General features: G+C 31.2%; 1 protein-coding gene and 1 long non-coding RNA gene across 2 annotated transcripts in view; one reads left to right on the forward strand and one right to left on the reverse strand.

Annotated features, from left to right (window-relative positions):
* Positions 1 to 2,552: 2,552 nt before the first annotated feature.
* On the reverse strand, positions 2,553 to 20,524 carry LOC107437532 (serine-rich adhesin for platelets-like). The gene is made up of 7 exons (XM_016049575.3): positions 20,260 to 20,524; positions 15,584 to 15,789; positions 13,054 to 13,128; positions 11,913 to 12,672; positions 8,166 to 8,426; positions 4,183 to 5,107; positions 2,553 to 3,897 (listed from the first exon to the last, which is right to left on the reverse strand). Exons 1-7 carry the CDS (start codon positions 20,480 to 20,482, stop codon positions 2,661 to 2,663), a joined length of 3,687 nt encoding a protein of 1,228 aa, XP_015905061.3. The 5' UTR covers positions 20,483 to 20,524; the 3' UTR covers positions 2,553 to 2,660.
* Positions 17,854 to 23,144, forward strand: part of LOC107437534 (uncharacterized) — a 53,612-nt gene continuing 48,321 nt past the window's right edge. Inside the window, exon 1 of the long non-coding RNA XR_006224829.2 lies at positions 17,854 to 17,992. This is a non-coding gene — a long non-coding RNA (uncharacterized lncRNA). The remainder of the gene's footprint in view (positions 17,993 to 23,144) is intronic.

Genomic DNA, 23,144 nt, shown 5'->3' on the forward strand with positions numbered 1-23,144 from the left:
AAAAAAAGAAGAGGAAAAATCAAGTGAGAAAACAAGACAAGCTTTCTATAAATCTTAACAATCATGATTATATTAGGAACAGCAAAATAGGGATTCATAAAAAAAAAAAAACTGGTTAATCTTTTTAAACTGGTATGCATTTATTTTTAGCCAAGAATCGCATTTAAGCTAAATGTTTTTAAATTATTTCGATACTCTCGTTTCTCATGTTTTCTTAATTTGCCCCTAATATGTATAGTTTTTTACTTCATTTCATTCATTTACTTCCGTCCCTATAGTTTTAACGATATATAAATCTCTAAAGACGATTTCGACAGATGGACTTTACAAGACACAGGGTACTTTTAAATCAATAAAATGATTTGTAACTGACATATTATTGGTATCAATTTTCAAAACGTTTTGAGTAAAGAGTATTTTTGCCCTAAATAACAGTATAAGAATGCAATATTGCTTTATTTATTTATTTATATTTTTGCTCGCACTAGCATTGTTTTTTGCCTTAACAATCTTTTACAAAGAATTTTTGATTCTCTATGTTGCGCAGAGAACAGAATTTTTTAATTCTGGAAAAAATTCATAGAATGTTTTTTTTCCTTTCAACTATTTACAAGTTAATATAAAAATACACCTGGCAGTACTGTTTTAAGCACTTCGAATCAAATTTGGTTATTTATAAGAAAAATTTACTTTTATAAAAGCGTTTTTCTTATCTACCCACTGGATAAAAAATTCTCACCTTTACAAGTTAGCCCACCATTGGCCACATCAAAATGTGCATGCTGTTCAATTTCGCAAGAATGTCGCTTTTGGCAATGGTGTTTGTCGTAGTAAAAAACGTTTTACGTAATATATAATAATATATGTATAACTTCTAGCAATAATAATTTTTAAATTAATCTAATTTTAAATTATAGCAAATTCTCCATCTTTATCAATAAAACAGAAATTTTCGTTACTGCTTTTTTAAATATTAAATCTGATTTTCATTTCCTCGTTACATTATGCATTGAAACAAATTACAGTTTGCAAAACAAAGAAATTTTTTATTTATTGTTGTTTTTTATTAATAATGAACACTAACAAAAAACAATTTAATATTAGCAATTAAATATTAATTTTAATGGGAATTTTATAATATTATCTGGTGCTTGCTCTAAATTTCTAAACCCTGAGCGCCCAAAATATCTCCAGTTTTAAAGCAATTGACAAACCTATTATCCAAAATACATCAGTAACTGAGTCAAACAGTAAATAAAAAAATTATATAATACATATTTAATAATTAAATTTATATAATTTCCNTATTAGTTGTCTTGACGGTGATTTTAATATAGGGGAGAGACGGGTAGCCCCGCCCACAGTCAATTTCATAAGAATTGAAGAATTTCATAGAATATTTTTTCAAGTCAATAGGCCATCGGACATTAATTGTTATATTAAAAAAAGATTATTTTCAAAGTATCAAATATTTATGCAGCTGTTAACTTGGTAAGCGATAGTTTTGAAAATATGTTGAATACAGTAGTCATGAAATTTAGAAAAATTGGTTGAATGTTTCGATTAAGCTTCATTTTAATACTAAACAAATAATTTTTTCTATACATACAGCATTAAAGTATGTAGTCTTAAGTTTAATTTGCACGAAGAACGAAGTCTATATGTGAAAAAATGTTCGAGTAATTACAAATTTACAAAGAAATTGGATTTCGGGTAGCCCCGCTCACATGAATGTCGGGTATCACCGCCCAATTTTATTTCGTCGATAAATGTACGGTTGCAAAGATTATTATTTTATTGCTTCAAAGTTGAATGTTATATGCATTTTAACAACAACTATTGTTGTTATTAAATTATCGTTATTAAATGATAGAATTCACTAAAAGTATATAAATGTGTAATAAATAAAATAATTTTGTGATAAAAATGATAAATGAGGTTTATCTATTGTCAACACATTGGTCACTTTCATTTACGCCTGAAAAAACAGTCAAAAAACATAATTTTTGTAACTGGGCGGGGCTACCCGACACATTTTGAAAAGAGATGAAAAACATATTTTTTTAAATTTAGATTTTTTTAAGTTAAACTATTCTTTTTCTGGTTTATTCTTTTTGTATTATTTAATTAGATGGTAAAACAATAGAAACATACAAAAATATTGATTATTACTCAATATTATGCAGAAATATAAGCAATACTCCTTAAGTGGGCGGGGCTACTCGACTCTCCCCTTTATATATACACATATATAAATAATAGGGCATATAAATATAAATGCATATATATATATANAACAATAGAAATATACAAAAATATTGATTATTACTCAATATTATGCAGAAATATAAGCAATACTCCTTAAGTGGGCGGGGCTACCCGACTCTCCCCTTTATATATACACATATATATAAATGCATATATATATATATATATACATATATATATGCAGAAAAAAACTGATAAAATGAAATATGAAAAAATTACTGCATAAAGGTGCAAAAAAATTAGTCTTCAAATATTTTATGAACAATTTTTATTTAAATGGTGACTTCATTCAAATAATTAGCAAGAAACAAAACTTATAAATTAATGAAATAACAATGTGGTTTGAGCGTCTAGAATAATGGTGACTACATACACTTTAGAGACGCAATTAGCTACTTTTCTTCAGCACTATTAGAACAATCAGAACTATCAACATTAATTAAAGTTACAAAAGTGTTTGAGCTATCAACGTTTGTCACATGCTGATTTGCCTCTCCTTCCAATTGTATAACAGTCACATCACTGCCGCTGGATCGAGGAGTGCTTGAATTTCTCGCTTGAAAACCTTTTCTTAGGGACCCATTATCCTTTTTACTAAGTTTGTTGCTTTGAATATGTTGTCTACAAGTACCATTTAGTCCTTTCTTACTCCTTCTTAGAAGAGGTCTTTTTTTTCTTGGTCTTTCTAAATCAGCTGATCCAGGATCTGACGTAGTTTCAGGAATTGGTGTTTCTAACTCTCTTGTGGAGCCTAATGAACTTGCACGGCCACATTCTTCTTCTTCTGACGTACTTGGTATTCGGTGTTTTCCTCGAAGAACGTTTTGCAATGCTGCAGCTCTTTCGACCAAAATGCGAGTGGAAAAATCATCTTTCCCATTCACATGTGATCGTCCATTTGGTAAATGGTTTCCATTATTTAACGTTCCATTCATCTGAACTGAATCTCCATTCGTATGTTTGCACTCAGCAATATGATGGTGATGATGATGATGCTTGGATTTTGTTAATGTTTTTTTACGTAAATTTTCTTGAGAGCTTCGTGAACCTCTCGAAGTAGTTGAAGAACGATCAGATGTGGGTGTACTTCGATCGCTTTTATCTACACAAACATGCTCAAATGAACATAATGGCAAATGCTGAGTAAGGTTGAATCCTTTAGTGGCACGGTTCCTTGACATACTATTTGCGAGTTTACTCAAGCACAACTCGAATTCGCTATCATCTCTGGTTGCAAGAACATTGCCCAAGTGACTTAAATACCTATTTAGTGAGCAATCATCAGTCGGCTGTATGACAGAGTCTGCTAACTGAGCTAAACACTTGTCGATTGTCGATTCATTTTCATCTTCACTAATATCCTCACGGTTTTCTTCTCCGCATCCATGTGGTGGGACAGGTGTATTTAAGGAATCTTCAGTCATGTCTGAATTGGCAACTGATATAGAATCTGACTCGATAGATGGTGTCTCTACAAACCTATCACATTCATTTTCATTGTAATTACTAGTAGAAATGTCATCAGGATCTTCATGGATGTGAGATATTCTTTGTTTAGGAAGAGAAACTGCTTTTCCAACCCTGGGAATAGATATAGAGTTTGGTGAAGGAGAACACCTTTTTGTTTCCCTAAAAGAAAAAAAAAATATCGATAGTGTTTTTTTAATTTTATTTCTGGAATCATAAAAGAAAAAAAATACTAATTTTCATAAATTATGTAATTTACAACTAAAAGAGACAAATATCAAGCTTGATCTCTAACAATGATGGTAAACTTATAAGTGGTATTGCATATACTGTGAGATCTTTTTACGGACAGAAACTGACAGTAGCTCAAATTAAAGAAAATACTTAATCACTGCGAGAAAAATAAACTGACACGGATTTACAGAAGTTTTCAGAAAATTACATTACCTGACTGTTTCACAAGATCCATTTGATATGGAAATGATGGTTTTCTCAGCTCCATCAACAACTTTAGAGGCAGGCACTATTTCAGGTGTCTTATTTCTAAATTTTTGTTTACCCTTTTTTCCATTTGTTGAAGAGGGAGTAGACGATCTAGTATCATCTGTTTCACTAATGACACCGTGATTATCATAACAATGGTTTTTGCTACTTTCTTCCGTTACAAGTAGTTCTTCATTTTTTCGTCCTTTTAATAAATGACGTTTAAAAATGTTTTTTGAAACATTTTTTTTAGTTTTTTGTGGCTGTAAAGTCCAGTTATCGTTATTTTTCAAAGTTGGGCTAGTTTTTGCGTTTTCACTTTTAGATTTGCCAAAATTTGATTTGAATTCCTTAAAGAAAAATTCCCGAATCATATTTTTCTCCTTTGGTAAATCAGTACTAAAATTAGGAACTGTTCTTTCTGATAATTTTTTTGCAACTTGTGTGGATAGTTGTAAATATTCCTCAAGAGAAGGATGCTCACTATCCTCGCCTAAGTTATACATATCCAAATCGGTACTTAATCGACTATCGTCATCTGTTTCTTCATCACCCGTGTTTTCACAATAGTCAACTTCTTTCAGAACACTGGAGGATGTTACGACGCTAGAGCCAGAGATTACTGACAAATTTTCTGAACTTTTACCAGAAGTTTTGGATTTTAATGACGGGGCTTTTCCTGGTTTTCTGAAACTTGAATTTAGAGAATCTCCTGATAAAGAGTCCTCTGAAGTTTCTGAACAGTCAGTTGAGTCTCCATCATTTATTCCTCTAGCATCCCCGTTTGCTATGTGTTTTTCTTTCATTGTTGATGGTTGACTGCTTGAAGAATTACTCATTGCAGTTCCAGGTCTTGCACTGGACTCTGTAATATCTTCTTCGCTTTCATCTATAAATAAATGAACACTAATTAACTACTATTTCAAAAAATATCAAGCATTACATCGATATACACTGAAGAGCCATTACATTATGACCACCCTGCTAATAACATGTAGGACCACCTTTAGCCATCAAAACTGCTAGCACCCGCCTTGGCAGTGATTCCACAAGATGCTGATAGGTACTCTGAGGTATCTGGTACCAAGCGCTCACCAACTGGTCCTGCAATTCTCTCACATTGCGAGGTGGTAGCGTGGCAGCACAATTTGGTTTTCCAAGTAGGACCACAAATGCTCTATTGAACTAAGGTCAGGTGAATTTGGGATCCAAGACATGACTCCTCAATGCNCACTGGAATGTTCCTCGAATCAATCCATGACGATTCGACCCTTATGACATGGTGCATTATCCTGTTGGTAAGCACCATCCCCCGCAGGAAAAAATGTTGCCATGAATGGGTGAACCTGGTCTGCAACTATGTTCAAGTAGCTTACAGACGTCACGGATTGTTTTATGAGGATTATGGGTCCTAATGTGACCCATGAAAACATTGTTCCTGGGCGAGAAACCATGAAAACCTGGACGAGCCCATTGTTCTAGATGGAGGGTGGTCATAATGTAATGGCTCTTCGGTGTATATATATATATATAACAAACACTAAAAAAAGGAGAAAAAAAGGGATTTTGAATAGAGGAAGAAGAAAAGATTAATTAAAAATTAGCAACAAAAAAATATAACCTCGTTATCAGTTCACACGATATACAGTGCGCCCGCTAAAATACGTTATAAACCCAATAATATTTGAAGGGCAAGAGCTATAGACAGGAAAGTATGGCCAGGGGCCAGAACTCACCACATGAAGATGATTGCACTTTGATTTACTTCTATACCAACCAACCATGCAATATTTTTGTGTATCATTTTATTTGCAGTTAGTTAAAAAGATTTTCAATTCAGTAGAATTCTTTGGTTTAATGCACTGTTAAAGCTCCTTTGTTATACCTACTACATATTTAAAGTATGAATTTTTTTTTAAGAAGTGAAACATAACTGATCTGAAATATAGTGTTGCTTGGATGCATAGCTAGTGAAATATAGTGTTGCTCTAGCTTCATATTCACATATTTCATTCGAAGCCTCTGACACGAGTTTGACTCACCTTTTAGTTATTTTGGCATTTCTCAAATGCGCGTAGAGTCAGAATTAATGTGTGATTTAATACTATTTTCACTTAAGTAGTGCAACATTTGGGAAGGATACACAACTGAAAATTTCAAATTAATAATTTCTAATTAATAATAATAATTAATAATTAATAATTAATAATTTCTAATTAATAATTTCTAATTAATAATAATAATTAATAATTTCTGATTAATAATAATAATTAATAATTTCTAATTAATAATTTCTAAACTATTCAGATGTTAAAAGTTTATCTTCGGCATTAGGAAACTTCTAGCAATATTTTTCTTCGCGCCAGTTGCTTTAAGATCCCACTCAGATATAACTTAATGATTGGGTTAACAACAGTCTGGAATGGGACAGGATTGTGGTTTTTCCAGTCTTCTGAACTGTGCCAAAACGTCATATATAATGCCTAATAGATATATATCGATTAATCTATGCAAACATGAAGCTAGCGATGGATATATTCTTTCAACACTAAAGGCAGGACCAGTTATGCTTCATTTCTTCAAAAAATTTAATTATGAATGTCTAATAGTTATAAAAAAGGAACCTTAACAAGGCAGTAAGTCAAAAAATTCTACTTCGTTGAAAATCCGTTTTATTTTAACTAACTGTATTGTTTTTATTTTGTAATTATTTAAGTTTCAATTAATTTTAATTATAAGAATGTAGCGAAATTACATTGTAATTCTTATTAATTTTATGTATTTCTAGCAGAGATTGCATCTCTCTTGACTATAAAGACCATATTTTCCAGATTATTGCTACCCCCTTATGTTTTGAGGTCAGAAATCCGAATCAGTAGAAAATGAAGTACATTTATTCAGAGAAAGTGTGTTTTTGTGTCTGATTTCGTAACTTAAAATAATATCGTCTACTCTAATTAATCAATATATTTGAGGTTACTTCCTCGAACCATTAAGAAGGAGTCCTAGAACGTGAAGATTCCATTATTAGATCAAAAGTTATTCAAAGTGGCCCTTTTTTTATGTATTGAACTTCACTTCCTTTTTGAGTAAAATGCTTTTGACAATTTTACAAAAAATTTGACCAATTAAAATATTTTTAAAGATTTCTGCTATATATTCTTCATCAACTTCCTTCATTTTTCAGTAAAAATAACCGCTTCTTCTATTTTTTTTAAATAAAACTTCGTACATTGCGACACTGGAATGTGAAACATCAAATTCCATGTAATTCCAATGCGTTTCTAAAAGGGCTTTAAGTAGTGCTTTGTTTAATACACAATAAATTTGATGCTACAATTTTTTCTATACTTCAGCTTTTACAAGTTTAATTTGAGACATAATTTTCTATTTAATTTGAGACAATTTCTATATATAAGATAAGTTATTGTTCAGATAAAAAGCTTTAATGATTTTAACAGCCGTTAGTTTAGAAACATGAATGTAATTATATTCCTTATTAGTAGTTATTTTTTCTTATATTTTAGAATAATCAAATGCTTTGAGACTTTTTTCAACTTTTTAACTTTAATTAAATATTCATTCATTTTTATTTGAAATGTAGAATTTCGTGAGCTTCTAATTAACTAAATTTCTAAATAGAGAATAAATGCTGAACTATAACACAAAAATATGTTTTGTCAGCTTATGTTTTCAAAAATTAACTTAATATTGACTAATTTAACTTTAATATTAGATGAACTTAATAAAACTTGAATTATCTCTAAGAAATTTAAAAAATTGAACTAGTTTGAAAGAAATAGTTCCGATATTTTTAAATATGTGGCTAGAAATTAAAATCGTTCCAATTTATAAATGTTTACCTCGTATATTGCAAATGATAAAAATAGCAGACATAAAATTTAAATGCAATAACAATTATAATAACAATGTTGATTTCAAATTACCTGCACTTTTGCCAGATTTAACATCTTCTTTAATTTCTTCAGAAATATTTTCATTTTCTGTTTTGTTCCTTTTTCTTTTTGATTTTGTTAAGATTTCAGAGTATTGAATTTTTTCCGATTCCTCTGTTTCATGCAGTTTATGAAGAAGCTGACGACGTGATATCTTTTCATCAGATTCTCTGGATGTAGAATTTAAGCAATAGTTATTTAATAAGCCACCTTTCTCAATTTCAGAGCAATTTGTTGCTAAGCACATATCATCTGTAAAATAATAACGAAAAGTATAAGATATTGCTCTATGATGTACATGGTGATTTTAATGACCTTATTTAAAACATATATTAATACAATCCTTATCAAAATGAATTAAAAAAAATGTTCAATTCAAGGGTCATAAGTTAACATTCAAGCAATCCAAATTGCTATTTTATTTATTTTATAACCGTCGTTAAACAGTCGACCTAATTTAGAGTTTACGACTACCAATGTTTAACTCCGTAGCCTTGTAATTTTGAGCCCAATCCAAAAGACAAGCGAACTCCAGGATCAGGAATTGGAAGACACCACTGCTCAACAAATTCCTATTGTGGAGGGTGGGACTAAAAGTATCAAAATTCATTTGTCGGCTGAATGGAATAGAGAATAGTTGAAGTTTTATTATTAGAAATACATCCATATCAATAAGAAAACTGGCTTTGCTATTTTTACAACCTGCTTACTTCAATAATGATTTAACAGATTTCGATAGCAATTTTGGTTTTTATTCTTGTTCAAATATTAATAATCGTTTTTTGATAATTACATTTTAGACAAAAAATTGTAAAAATATGAGGAACGGTAATGATAAAAATCCTATATACCTCCTGTAAATCTGCTAATAATTTAAAAATTGGTAAGAATTTTAGGAAATTTTATGTTTGAACACGGTCAGTGCGAAATTTATTTTCTTGCCAGGGAAATTTTCTTCTTCTCTCAAACGCAATTATTGAAAACATTCAGATTACAGAAATATTAAACGCAGGGTGTGTGGTCAATAGAAAATTTTGGATATTTTTGATACTTTCAGTCAAGCAAAGCTTTATTTGGGATGTTGATATTTGCAGACAAAAAGCATTTCGTCGGATGCACCAATGTCTATTAGATCAACGGTTCTCAAATGGTGTACCACGGAACCCGAGGGTTCCATGGAAGGGTCTTACAGGGGTTCCGACTTCTGTTTAAAAAATTAATAATGGTTTTGAAACCTGAAATTATATTCATGCCCAATTTTTATTTATTTAACATTTCGGTTATTTTTTTAAAAAATTCTTTATGATAAATATCACACGGATAAAAAAAAATCTAGAGAAAATACCGTACTGTGTGGTAATCGCATTTTTGGTAAAAATGAGCATAATTTTGATTAAAAAATCCAAAATATACGGTATTTAAGCCGTTTATTTAATAATTTCATTCATATGGTAACTGTTTGCCATTCTAATTACGGCTTAGGTTCTTATTACCATACATTTAGCCAAATAAGCGATTTTTAACTCATGATATGAAGTATCATGATAAAATTACCCAATTTGCCAAATTTTATCACATATTATGAAGTTAATTTAGTTGTTAATTTCACCAAAATCATTACCGAAGCGTTTCAGTAAAAATTATCGAGCCGTATGTTTCCGAAGAGAAAGAAAGACGGTAAATTTAACCATATTCTGGTAGTTATAGCCATACTTTTTTTTCAATGTAACAAAAAAATATATTAACAGAAAAATAAATAATACTTGCATTAGTATTTTTCTTAAATTTTTCACTCAAAAAAAAAATAACCTATATCAGAAGGAAAAAGTTTCCATTAAAGTTTTTGTTTACGTTTCAAAACTGTTATTCAGTTTATTCATTTTAAGCTAATGCTTACACCAAAGACAAATTCTGAACTGGAAAACATGCTACTCCAAACCTATGAATTCAACTGTCTGACATAACACCTAATTTCAATTTTGAGGGCCGATGATTTAGGGTTCCATAGCAGAAAAAATTGTGAACCGCTGTACTAGGTAATAAAAATGATGCCGTAAAATGAGGTAGTTTTGCGCCAAAAAAAGTTTCATTTTAAAAATTAAATGCATTGAATGGCAGCTAAAATAAAGAGAACAGATTGAGAATATTTTGCCAGAGTCAGTAACAGTATAAATTGTAAGACAGTTGTCATTTTTGTTATTACCGATCCGTACTGATCTACAAAAATCGTCCTCTGATTGTATTTCTTTGGCTGTTTACACAGAACACTTTCTTATCTCACTTGGAGAACATATTTGTAGTATTATTACCAGAAAGATACTCAGATTGCTAGTACTCAGTTGATACTCAGATTGCTCAAAGTAAACACATATGCAAATATGGTCAAGTCAAGGTACTCAAAAATATTGCCCTTTGGGTGATGACTGTCTGTCAGTATTGGGTTATGTGCTGATTAATGATGAGATCAGTGTAGACAAAACCGATAGGAATAATGTTTGTTCTGACTTTACAAAATCAGTGGAAGTGGTTAAGATAAATAAAACAGCACATTATTAGTTCCTTCTTGACGAAGCACTCGGAACTAATAATGAGCTATGTTGTTGTTCAGAGTTTCAGCAAACTGCACCCGATGCTTGCAGAGGAGAGACACCATTTGCTTCTAAGACCAAAGAACGGTATTATAATGGAAGTAGACAGTACAGGAAAAATAAAAGAAAGTTTACTGTTCCAAATTAAACATCTAACAATTTTTCGGAGTTGATTTTAATGTTTGGTTACCAGTAAAAACAATATAATTAATAAAAATATAGATATAATGAGAATAATAATAGAATTAATAATTAAGATAAAAAGAAAAAGTGAATTATTAAAAAAATTGAATTATTCATAAATCTAATAATAAATCTAATACTTTTGTTTTTCATTTTTTTGGAATGTTTTTATACTAGAAGTTTGTATCTAGAAATCTTTCTGAGATAATTTTTAAAAAAAAATTGTGTATATTTGATGTTAAGAGGACTTTAAATATATAGAATAGTGTTCTAGTCAGTTTTAAATAATAATAATAAAAAAAATCGGTTTCACAAAGTTACCTCACCCAAGATTATGATTTCGTGCTCAAAAAGAGCATTTTATTATAAGTTTTCCATTACATAAAAATCAAATTTCACCTGCTACATTAAAAATAATGTGCACATATTTTTTGGAAAATGGTCAAATTTCCACTTTGTAATTTAACCCCTTAACGATCGGTTAATTTCCAAGAAAACGGTCTTAAAAGTGCCTATTTTTTTTATCCCTGTATCCCTGATTAGTGCTGACATCTAGTTTAAAATAAACTAACCATCTACAATTACCTTAAAAATTTCCTGGTACTGCCATCTGGTGTGTAAAATGAGAAAGAAAATGTTTTCCGAGCAAAAGACATGAATTAGTTTTGTACTTATTGGCGCGTTACTACTGAACACTCCAGCCCGGAAATATCACGGGAGCGAAAAATAGAGGGCGAAACTTCACCCTGTCATTTTCACGGAAGCGAGAAGGAAGGGGATAAAAGAGGTCTAATCCAAAAAATCCACGAAAATTGGGAGAAAAGTCACATCGCTTTACTGTATAAGCACTCATAGACGAAGAAAAAGAATTAGAGAATTTTTCGGAAAAAAAACATTGACAAAATTCTTCAGTATCTTAAATAATATAGCAGAATTAAGGTCAGATTGGTAAACTTATGGCTCTTACCTTTAGTTTTTTTCCTGTCAGACATTTCCAAAACAGCTATATCATTTTCAGAGAGAGCTGAACTTCCTTCCCTCATTCTATTTATTTTGTCATATAAATCCAGACGAAATAGGTCAAATTTTGAATAGTTTTCCGATTTTGAATTACCTGTAGAATTTGATTTACGCGTTTTTCTTAGACTGTCATGCAAATCATTTAAACTAACAGGTGAAGGTGACTCTCTCATTTGATCTGGATAATTTAACTTTTCTCCAGGTGGTGATGGAGCTCGTTTTCTTCTTTGTTTAACATTACGAGGAGGAGGTAAAGGAGGAGCTAATTTAGCTTCTAGCATAGCAGCACCTAGATTTGAGCCATGGATTGATTCAAATTTTTTTGTCATAGCTGGTGTGCTGCCTTTGCGAGAAAACTTTTTGAACGAAGATTTTCTTTTACCTACATCACACACATCGGATACCCATGTTCGGATACCATGTTCTTCATCGTCTTCAGGAATTACAAGAAGAGTTGGTCTGTACCGGAAATTGTTTAGCCGGTTTTTTGCAGCTGCAATCATGCCACGAATTCTAACAAAAAAATCATTTGATGGGGACTGAGGCAGTGTTTCTTCTGTATTTAACGTTCCCTCTGAGTAATCGTTGGTAGAATTTTTACTACTTCTTTTTTTGCCATTGAATTTGCCACATGACGAGGAATCTGATTGATGAGAATGTATTTCCAAGCAATTTACATCCTGGTCATCCAATGTGCGCCGAGAACCCTTAAACAAATAACAAAGAAACATTAACATTATCAGTCTATTATTAAACATATAATGATTCACGTGAGAGTTAATATTTTGAATATGATATTTATATGCGAATCAATGCAACTAATGCCCTTCAAATATTATGAGGAGACTATTTTCTCTACACAGGCCCAAATTCGCTTTACAGTGCTTTGACAGCACTAAAAATGGATGAAAACTCAAGAGGCCACTTTAAGCATCTTCGTCTTATTTATTAAATTTACTTTTCAGAAATAAAATTTCAGATAAGAGAAACTGTTAAAAAACAGTTAAATAGAATATGAAAATAATAAAGAAGCTGATGTATCATTTGACCTCAGCTTATTTTCATTATTTTATTGAATTATAGCTCACCTTCAATCCACATTTTGAACTCTTTGTTGTTAATTCAGCTTCTTGCACCAAATTATTAATATAGGCATTTCTAAGCTGAAATATTTAAACATTGTCAGAAAATTTGCAATTCAAGAATATATCTTAATTAGAAACATTATTTTTTTATTAACTTGTACTAAAAAAATTATTATTAACTCCTTTTTACTTATTTATAATAATGCAATTGGTGGCATTTGTCCGTATGAAGATATTGAAGCTCTTCTCGAATAGGTTTTGTTCGATACTTTCGCACAATCATATGGCTTTAAACTTAAGCTATGCAGGGGGGTGAGCTGTAATCACCACCCTTAATATATATTTATAGAATCCTTTTCAAATGTGACATTTAATGCTTATTAGAAGTCGTACATTATAGTCGCATAAGCGAGGAGAAAATATACTGCCCAAATGCAACTAATCACTACTGAGCAAGGGGGGGGATTAAAAGAAACCAAAACAAGCACAGAGCGCAAAGAAAAAAAAAAGCGAAACACCGTGAAAAAGTTAGATTTAATGATTAGATTTTTACGTACTAGGACTTAATCTTACTGATTCGAGGAAATTACCTCAATTATGCTAATTAATTAGTTAAGACGATATTTAAAATTGCAAAATCAGACACAAAAATGTATATTCTCTGAATAAACGTACCTTTACGATAAATTTGGATTTTTGATCCTCAAAAGATGGGGGATAGCCACAATTTGGGAAATAGGGTCCATAGTTTCATCAGGAGAGTGGTCCAAAGTTCGGACCTCTCCATGTTAATTTTACTATTTGCGTAATTCTCCCTATCTCGAGAATATTTAAGCGAATTGAAAAGTTCATCACGTCGTTATGAAAGTCACTTATTTAAAGATATATCAATGCAAAAATAATTCCTTTATTACTTTTAATTTTTTTTCAAAAATTGTCGAAAACTTTTTAATTGTACAGGATAAAAGTTAATTAAAAATGAAATTTTATAAGGCAAAATACAAAATTTGACCAAAATCAGCTGAAAGTTGCATATTTAAAGTTTAATTTCTCAGGAACTGTTCGACTGATATCACTGAAATTTTGTATTTTGCCTTTAAAATTACATTCTTTAAAAGGATGTAAAAATATGTATACCTACAACTCAAAACCTTTAAATACAATTATTAAATAAAATAATAAATAGCTAGGAAAAGTAATTTCACATGGAATTATCTCTGGTTAAACGAAATTTACAAATGTGTGTAAAATGTTTTCCATTAACTTACAAAATTCTCAAAGATACGGCGAGATACAAGAAGTAAAATTAACAAGAAGTCGTTTAAACTTTGGACAAGAAATATGTAGGCCATGTTTCACAGATTGCGATTACCCTTTATATTTTGAGGGTCAGAATCCAAATCTATCGGGGGATAAAAAAGCATGTTTATTCAGAGAAAATATGTTTTTCTTCTGATTTCGTAGCTTTTAAATATCGTCCACATTAATTAATTGGCATATTTGAGTTCACCTCCTGGAACGATTAAGATTGAGTTCTATTGTGTGAAAACCGATAATTTGATCAAAGTTATTCAGGGTGATTTTTTGCGCACTTTGCAATTTCTAGAAGAAACTGATTATTTTATTAGAGAGAATGTCAAGTTTTATCAGGCAATCAAAATGATGCTTTTTTAATCACTTCTTTTTCACTGGAGAATCGACAAAACGTTTTTGTTTATTTCCTGAGAAATATTAATTTAGGATCCCTAAATTGTTTAAAAACTCCCTTGTGATAGCGGAACATCTTGTATATCTTCGCATATTCAGAGGGATTATCATATTTTATTAATCGCATCAATTTCTTTAATAATTTCTTAGAGCAGCATAGAAATTATTGTCAAATTAAGTTCTTATGACGACTTGGATTTCATAGCAAAGAAAATATGTGTACTCATAATTCACTGATATTGCACTGCGATTTTTACGTATTATGTAATGATTCACTCATATGTTGATTTTCTTGCCTTATTATTTTTTTTAGCTGTTTAATGAAGATACTTGGCCGGGAGAGCCTGGTCGGTAGGGCGCTGGGCGCATGTCCGAGAGTTCGTGGGTTCGAACCCCGCCAGCCGAAGACTCCCCTTGCAGTAAATGGTGACTGATGCACGCTAAATCTGTCGAGTCGCAAAGTCCTCCATGTTCCCATAACAAATCAATACCTCTGGGGATACTGGAGTGGAGATTGAACGTTCTCTGATTCAGGTCAAAATTACGATTTGTAGATGAATTAATGGATGTATGAATGGGTCCGACCTATAAACGGGTGTGACGTATGGGCGTGGCAGAAGTCGAATTCTCGGCCACAGAGGGCGCCACTGGAAAAGCAAGAACAATCGCACCCCTCTGCTTTAACAGGCATACGTCAACAACAATGAAGATACTTAATTCTGTATTTAGCAGGATATGAAATACTATTGGTAAAGGTATTTAAGCTTAAACATTCTATTTGTATATTGTTTCGTACATTGAAATTTTAATTCTTATTTTATGTTACCTCTGCTGAATTTAACTCTTCGTCTGTAACTTCAATAGAGCTACGAGACAAGCCTTGTCTTGATGATTCATGCAGTCTTCTATTTTTCCTGCTTTTCATGTAAATTAAAACAGCTCCAACATATATAAGACCCAAAATTCCTATTGCCACTGCGATAATGATGTAGTTATTCTTGTTTGATCCTTGCTCTTTTTCTGGATCCAAACCTGCAAGTGAAAGTTTCAAGTTAATATATATTTTTTCTTTTAAATAAAATAGACTATTTTCCAAATTTTTTTGAAAGAAAATTCAACTGTAATTTCTGACAAACAATCAAGGTGTTTAGCTTTAAACAAAGCTATCATTAGTTTTCTAGATTTTTATGTGGGTTGCCAATGCAGCTCTAGTGCGACGTAAATGAACTACAACAACGATATCGGTCGCCAAGAGATAATATAGCTAAATATCCGGCATCAAACTCATATGTTTGTGATAAAGATATTTTTTTCTGCAAAACCATTGAAAATTAAAAATTAATGTAAAAATATATCAGTAATGTTCATTATTTATTTACCTTTAAATGTCTTTATTCATTTCATAAAAAAAGTGGCACTAATAGTGTCACACATTACTGGTATGCACATTCCTATTGTATTTTTTCAAAGAATTTTCAGGAATTGTTATATGCTTATTTGGTAATTATTGTTTATAGATAAAATTTAATACTATATTTTATTAAATAAAAAAATGGCTGAAAGAATTATAAAAAACAAACAGCAATAAAATTGTTCTTCAGAACTATGATTTATTTTGTCATTTATTTAGTAAATTTAACAGCTTGATGTCTATGCCTTTTACCAAATAGCATAGCAATAATCTGTTTACACTTCTATGGTTTATTTAAAATGGCAGTTTAATTAATAGGTTGAGAGGAGCTAGGTGACGGTTAATTATTTATTTTCTTATTATATTTCTCAACTATAATGGAGATAAAATGGATCTACCTGATGCTTTCAAACGTTTTAAAGATACTTAAACTTGGATAGATCAAGCTATGATGTTTATTTTCTTGCATCTTTTATTGGGGTAGTGGGATTTATTTATTTATTCACACCCATATGTGGCTTTCTTTGAAGTACGAAGAAATGTCTTGAAACTCTTTTAAATTTAAAAAATAGATAGCACAAGTTTGAGAAAAATAGCGGGAATATACATCCTGCGTTTTAGCGGGATTCAACCCCACTACATCCACGTATTAGCGCGGTTAACGAAACAGCTGCACCGCATATGAAAGAAGGCCCTTAGAATTTATTGCAAGTAAAACAACCATAAATTATTGGGGCCTCTTTTGCCAAGCAGTGTCTTTCTGCTAAATTCTCTGAAGTGTGGAGGTAGTGGGTTCGGTATCTTTGTGTTGTCTTTCTCAATTTTCTGCTGTCTATTTCTTAATTTGATAACATACAAATAATTTTTTGTATTAATACATAAAAACTCAGATATATCCAATAAACTTATTTATTCTTTGTCGCACATTCGGAGCTACGATTGGGTTCGAACCCGCTACCTCCATTTTAAATAGCGTTCGGCAAAAGGCCGAAACTGCTCAAACGAGGAGGTCACCGTAAAACGAATAAGTAAAAGAAACATCACTATTCATAGTATTTATATTTTTATTGTTACACATACATATTCAGGCTTGTGTGCTCATTACACATTGCAAAGTACGATTTATTATAGCTCCATGTCAAGTTGAAGAACAGATCGCACAAGGACATTACAAGGATCCCCCTATTGTAACATGGAGGCAGCGGGTTCAAATCTCGCCGTATCTCGGGATATATTTTATGTCCTCCATCTTGTGCTGTCTGTTCTCTGACTTGACAAGGACTTATATGCAGAACTTTATAAATAATACGTGACTCTGTTTAAACTATTTATAAATTTTAAGTAAATATATGAATCCAGGGTTGTGGTGGGATTCGATCTCAAGATTCCTATGTTTCCATTTTAGGATGTTGAGATGGCCTTATGCGTAACAGTTAAGTCACTGATTTTGTTCAGACTTGTCCGGGTAATTACATTTATACAAACACTTATTAAAGTTTCAAAATTTACAGTTTTAAAAGTTGGTAAACATTTGCTAATAGCTTACATTAAAACGAAGGCAACTAACAGATCAGCGCAAAGTTAACAAGTGGTTACTAAATAAAGTAAAGGTTAACAAACTGAAGATTTGCCTTACCTCAAATTAGACAAGCATTGCTAAAATTATCAACTATTGTGTCATAATTATCGAATTTGACCTCTTTTGCAACCAAGCAGCATGATAATAAAAACCTATTTTATGGTTAATTTTATTAAAAGTCATTACCAAAGCACTAGGATAAAATTACTCCACTTTTTGGTGTTCCCATAAAGCCGACAATTAAGGTAAATTTTACCATATTTTATTAGTTTTAACCATACTTTTTTTCAGCGCAGGAGCATTGTAAATGAAATTTCCACTCTTATTCTACTTTCTACAGATAGTAAATTTTCCCTAATGTATTCAAATATTTTATTTGATAATTTTTATGTTCATCATGGTAATGATAAATCAAAAATTCTGATTTTCAAAATTGTAGGTCTTATTACCCATTCAGTTCATCAAAATACAACACTCAAGAGTATAGAATAGAATTTAACCAAAAAAAAATGGTTTTCACGCCACACTCTGCTCATACTCATTTGTTTTATGAGATAATATATATTTTTAATAAAAATTATTATTTCCTGCTCAATACTGTAATTTTTAAATTTACCAAATTTGCTACTGAGCAGCATGATAATTAAAGCAATTTTTAATGGTTATTTTAATCTAAGTAATTACCAAAGTACTACGATAAAAATAACCACACTTTTTGATGTTCCCATTGAACCAAGAAACATCATAAATTTTATCACGTTCTGATAGTTTTGACCATGCTTTTTTTTTCAAAGTCGAAAGAGCATTCACTCAACATTAGTTGATTGTTGAGTGTTTGATTCAATAAATCAGAGTAGATTGGCGTATGAGAAACATAGCTATAACATGAACACCCAACTCAAGTGCTATAAAAAGACGTTATTACTCTATGCTTACTTCTCACAATATTGCAAATATTTTTAATGATAGAAGTTTATATAAGTCTACCATCTATCTGCACATGTTATAGAAAGCGTAAGCATATTCTTACTCATTGCATAAAATACATGTAGTGTTGAGTGCACGTAGGTTTTAATTGAAATTTTGTTAATTTGTGTAAATTTAAGTTGGCAGTAGAAAATCAGGATTAAGAATTTTCTTTATTTCTTATCCGCTAGTTTCCCCAAATGGCGAAAACTATAAATTCCTAATATTGGTATTTGCAGTTCACGCTCTAGAGCTTGCAATATTGGCAGTTTAGTTTGCTGCAAAAAAAAGAAAATAAATAAATAAATAAGAATGAAAATCTAAGGTTAATCGTCAATTGCTTATACTTCTACTTCGGAAACACTGAAAGATTGCTTTCGGCTCAGCTCTGCGAAGTTTAAAAACTTGCAAAATTTATTTTTTCGTATTTAAAGGAATCAAGAATAAGATCTTAAGAAAATTCGAATTCTTCCTCCTGTTACTAAAATGCTTAGTCGAAAAGCTCATAAATGAAAATATTCATGATTTAAAATGTTTTTCTATCTTCAGAAAGGTAATTAAAATTTTATTTTTCATTATTTTATGAAATATAATTAGAAGTTGTTTCACAGAATCGTTAACAGTGATGGAAAATTAAGAACAGAGGAATGACACGTTTAATATTAAATTAAACCCAACAAACTGAAGCAATAAGATATACTTGATGATGTAAAAACTTCATTTACTTCAAATAATGAAGTTTTTACATCTTCATCATGAAGGTAGAAAAAGTCGTCTTATTTCATGCACTCAAAAAATGAGTCATGCTGTGGAGTGATCGTTAAGACACGGTTCCCAGCACATAACCGAAGTCAAGCATCACTGGCTGCGGTCAGTGTGCGGGTGGGTGACCACTTGGATCAGTCTGCGTAGGGATCGAGGGTGTGCGGTATTGGTCCTCGTTAAACTGTTCTACCGTAAAGTGCTCGACTTCGCGTGCAGGTCGTCGGGCTACAGAAGCGGAGGTGCCATCCCCTCTGCAGGGGATCAAAATTGTGATGGCATGTCTTCGGATCATCCCCAGGAATGTTTCCCAGACCGTCGCAAATAGCCCATTGTGCAGCTCTAGTGCGACGTAAATGAACTACATCAACAACACTAAAAAAAAGATGCAAAAGAGATTTGAAAGCATAAAGTTGCCAATGAAAAACTGGAAAATAAGTAAATGTTTCGCATTTATTCGTGCATTATAATCTCTCTTATTTTCCTCATTCATGTCAGTCGAGTCTTGAGAAAGTGCGATTATTTTTGAGAGCGCAAAACATGTCAACTTTTTCAAACTTTTCATTTCAGAAGCAAATGAAATTTTCATATTATCAAGGCACGTTTACTAGTTCACGTGAACATGGTTTTATTTGTCTTAAAATATAACGTTTTTAAATTTGGGTTTCATCACTTCTTTATGAATTTCAAATTTAAGAAAACAAGATTTTATTTTAAGAATACAAAAAAAAATTATTTTATTTTTTAATGTTAGTTAAAAAGTGCATGAAAGGAGATATCTTACCAGGTGCCCAACCAATCCGTAATGCCACACAAGGTTCGATATAAAACAGAGTTCCATTTGTAGTCTCACTCTCACAAACCATTCGAATTAAAACCAAATGATGTTCAAGTTTTCGCCGTTCGTCATCATCGCCAAGCCACTGCAGGAATGTTTTATTCCCATCAATGTAAACACCAAATATGTTTGAAGATGTCCGTATCTCCTCCCATCCATTTGTAGTCATCAATAAGGAAGCTTTAACGTTGCAAAGGAACTGTTTATTTGATATTCCTGTAAACAGCTTCATGTCAGCATAAAGTTCTGAATATTGATTAGTTACAGAATATATAGATTTAACTTAACTGAGGTCTGATTTAAGAAAAAAATAATATAAAACAAAATAGCACATGAAACATTTTCAGACTGATTAAATATAATGAATAATGCGATGATGTTGATCGGTTTTTAAATCTATTTGAAATAATCCTTAATACATGATGTAATGAAGGAGATTTTCAGATCTATTTTTAGCTTAACGTTTTTGATTTTAATGAAATTCAAGACACAGGTACTTAAGAGCCAGGTTTTCAAGAGCTAGGCAGGGATGGAAGCTTGACATTTTTGATGATTTTGTTGAAATTTTAAGGATATGTTCTTTATGTAAAACTATTAGACACATGTTGTTCTTTTTTAAATATTTTTTTTAAATATTGGTATGGTTAAAACTTCAAATCCTCAGAAATTGACAATACTTTTTGTGAAACATGTGAATCGTGTCACTGATAATTATTTTATGTTCTACTATCTACTACATTAACACTAACTAATATGACATAAATGTTTTCAGTAAACATTTGCATCGAAGGTCAGAAACCATTCCAAAATATTCAAAGAAAGCTATTTTCTTTAATTATGCTAGTCAAAATTTATTCGTACTAACAGTGAATCACAAAGGATCATATTACGTATTAAGAATCATATTTTTGTATGTATGTCAGTGATTAGTACCTAAAAGAATAAACATATATGTGATGTATAATTAGCTTAACCTTAAAACTGACTCCAAAGTAGCAAGAAAATGCAATTTAAAGGTAATTAACTGCCTACGCCCAAAATGGCTCTAAATTTGAGATTCGTTCTTGAGTTCTGTTTGTTCTTGAACACAGTGGGAATGCTGCAAATTTTTTCAAAAATTGTGATTTAGGCCTGTTCGTTCACCAGGAGTTGGCATTTGGCTCCGCCTTCATCACGTGGTATCCGGCGATACTATTTCGCTATTTTTGGGAGAAGGATGTGAACAACCTTTAACAAGGTTGCTATTTGGTGACCGTATGACAAAAATATTTATTTCGCAATCTTAATGTGCATTTTTTGACATTAAATATTTCATAAATTTGATGATATTTCTCTCATTTGAGTGAATAGTTGTCCTTTTTGAGACATTTTGCTGCCATATATTTAATTAGCTAGAGTAACGAAGAATATAGAAGATGAAAAAGCGCAAAATAAGTGGCTGAAAAGAATTCACTGTTTGCGTTTGGGGCGCATTAAGGGTTGTCTTAATTTCAGGCGGGGAGACATTTCTCCTCTTACTCCCGCGTTGAAATGAACTCTTCGTATGAGGAGGTGGAGCCACCTTCCAACTCCTGGTGAACAAACTACATCTGAAGTTGACACCTTTCCGCGAGATGAGCTGTAGTCTCAATTTAGAATATACCGAGGGAGCAAAAGGGAGACTTACACTTCGAATTTGTTCGCTGTTGTTTGTTGCTTGCAATTGTTTCGAAGTATTTTTTAGGCTGGATTGAACAAAACCTTACCCTTGATGATACAACTAATAGATCTGAAGTTATAAAAGCTTTTATAGATAAAAAGCATTGTACATTGCCGTGCAGACGAAGTTTAAGATCCTATGGATTTTTTAGAATTAATCAAATTAGATAAAATCAAGTCAAATGAAATCAAAATCATTTTATTATTAAAAGTTTCCGAAATATTTCTTATTTTGAACATATTAATTACTTTGAACATATTAATTATTTTGAACATATTAATTATTTTGAACATATTAATTATTTTGAAATAACAACTTAATTTACTAGATCAGAACATCAATTACTCGTCGAAGCTATGTTTATCTTATGTACCTTTTATCTTTTCTTGTGTTATGGAACAGATAGTTTTGCAATTTCTCCTTGTACTTTTTTTTTTCTTGCTTGTGTGTTTGCTCAATGGTAGTGACACCGATGAACACTGAATCCAGTAAAGATTCAATCAACTTGATAGAACTATTAGTAATAATTCAAAAATTGAAGAATAAAATGCGTACATTAACGTGATTGATATTCCCATACAGACAAGCATTGTATTTACTCAACTCTCAACTCTCTTGTTGTTTTCTCTAACTCAAATGAAATCCAAACCAACTTAATAGAATTAATAATTTTAATGTTATATAATGATTCAATTTATAAAAAGTACAGTTTTTGACTATTTAGGCATCTAATTTCCATCTAGGTAATCCAAAACTGTACAAGATATCCAAGTACTTACATCAAAAATGTTGGTGTAAGCCAAAATTTATGCTGTTTTAAAATAAATTCAAAATCACTTCTAAACTGCTCATCTTATCAGCTTAAGTCTTAATTCGATTCAGTGTAAAAAATACACCAAAACAATATGCCACTTGTCTAAATACCAGAGTGTCCATTCTTCCTCAATAAGTTATTTTTTAAAACAATTTACAGCATTTCCATAAATATTTCAATAGTTAATTATTCAGGTGCTGGACTCAAAATTTAGGGCCATATTATAAAAGAGTTTAAAAGTAACCATACGTCTGTTCATTGATTTTGTTTCTGATATACTTAAGACTTCTTTTTCGGAGAGTTTCTTAGTTATCTAGC

This window comes from Parasteatoda tepidariorum, chromosome X1 (assembly GCF_043381705.1).
Source record: "Parasteatoda tepidariorum isolate YZ-2023 chromosome X1, CAS_Ptep_4.0, whole genome shotgun sequence".
NCBI classification, from domain to species: Eukaryota; Metazoa; Arthropoda; class Arachnida; order Araneae; family Theridiidae; genus Parasteatoda; species Parasteatoda tepidariorum.

What these genes read in the sequence shown, in the direction of transcription:
- LOC107437532 (XM_016049575.3), bottom strand. Translation starts at nt 20,482, where the DNA reads ATGACTACAAATGGATGGGAGGAGATACGGACATCTTCAAACATATTT. An exon ending in ACGGATTGGTTGGGCACCTG is followed by an intron (nt 15,790 to 20,259) that starts GTAAGATATCTC and finishes TTTCACTTGCAG; the next exon opens with GTTTGGATCCAGAAAAAGAG. An exon ending in TGACAGGAAAAAAACTAAAG is followed by an intron (nt 8,427 to 11,912) that starts GTAAGAGCCATA and finishes ATTATTTTACAG; the next exon opens with ATGATATGTGCTTAGCAACA.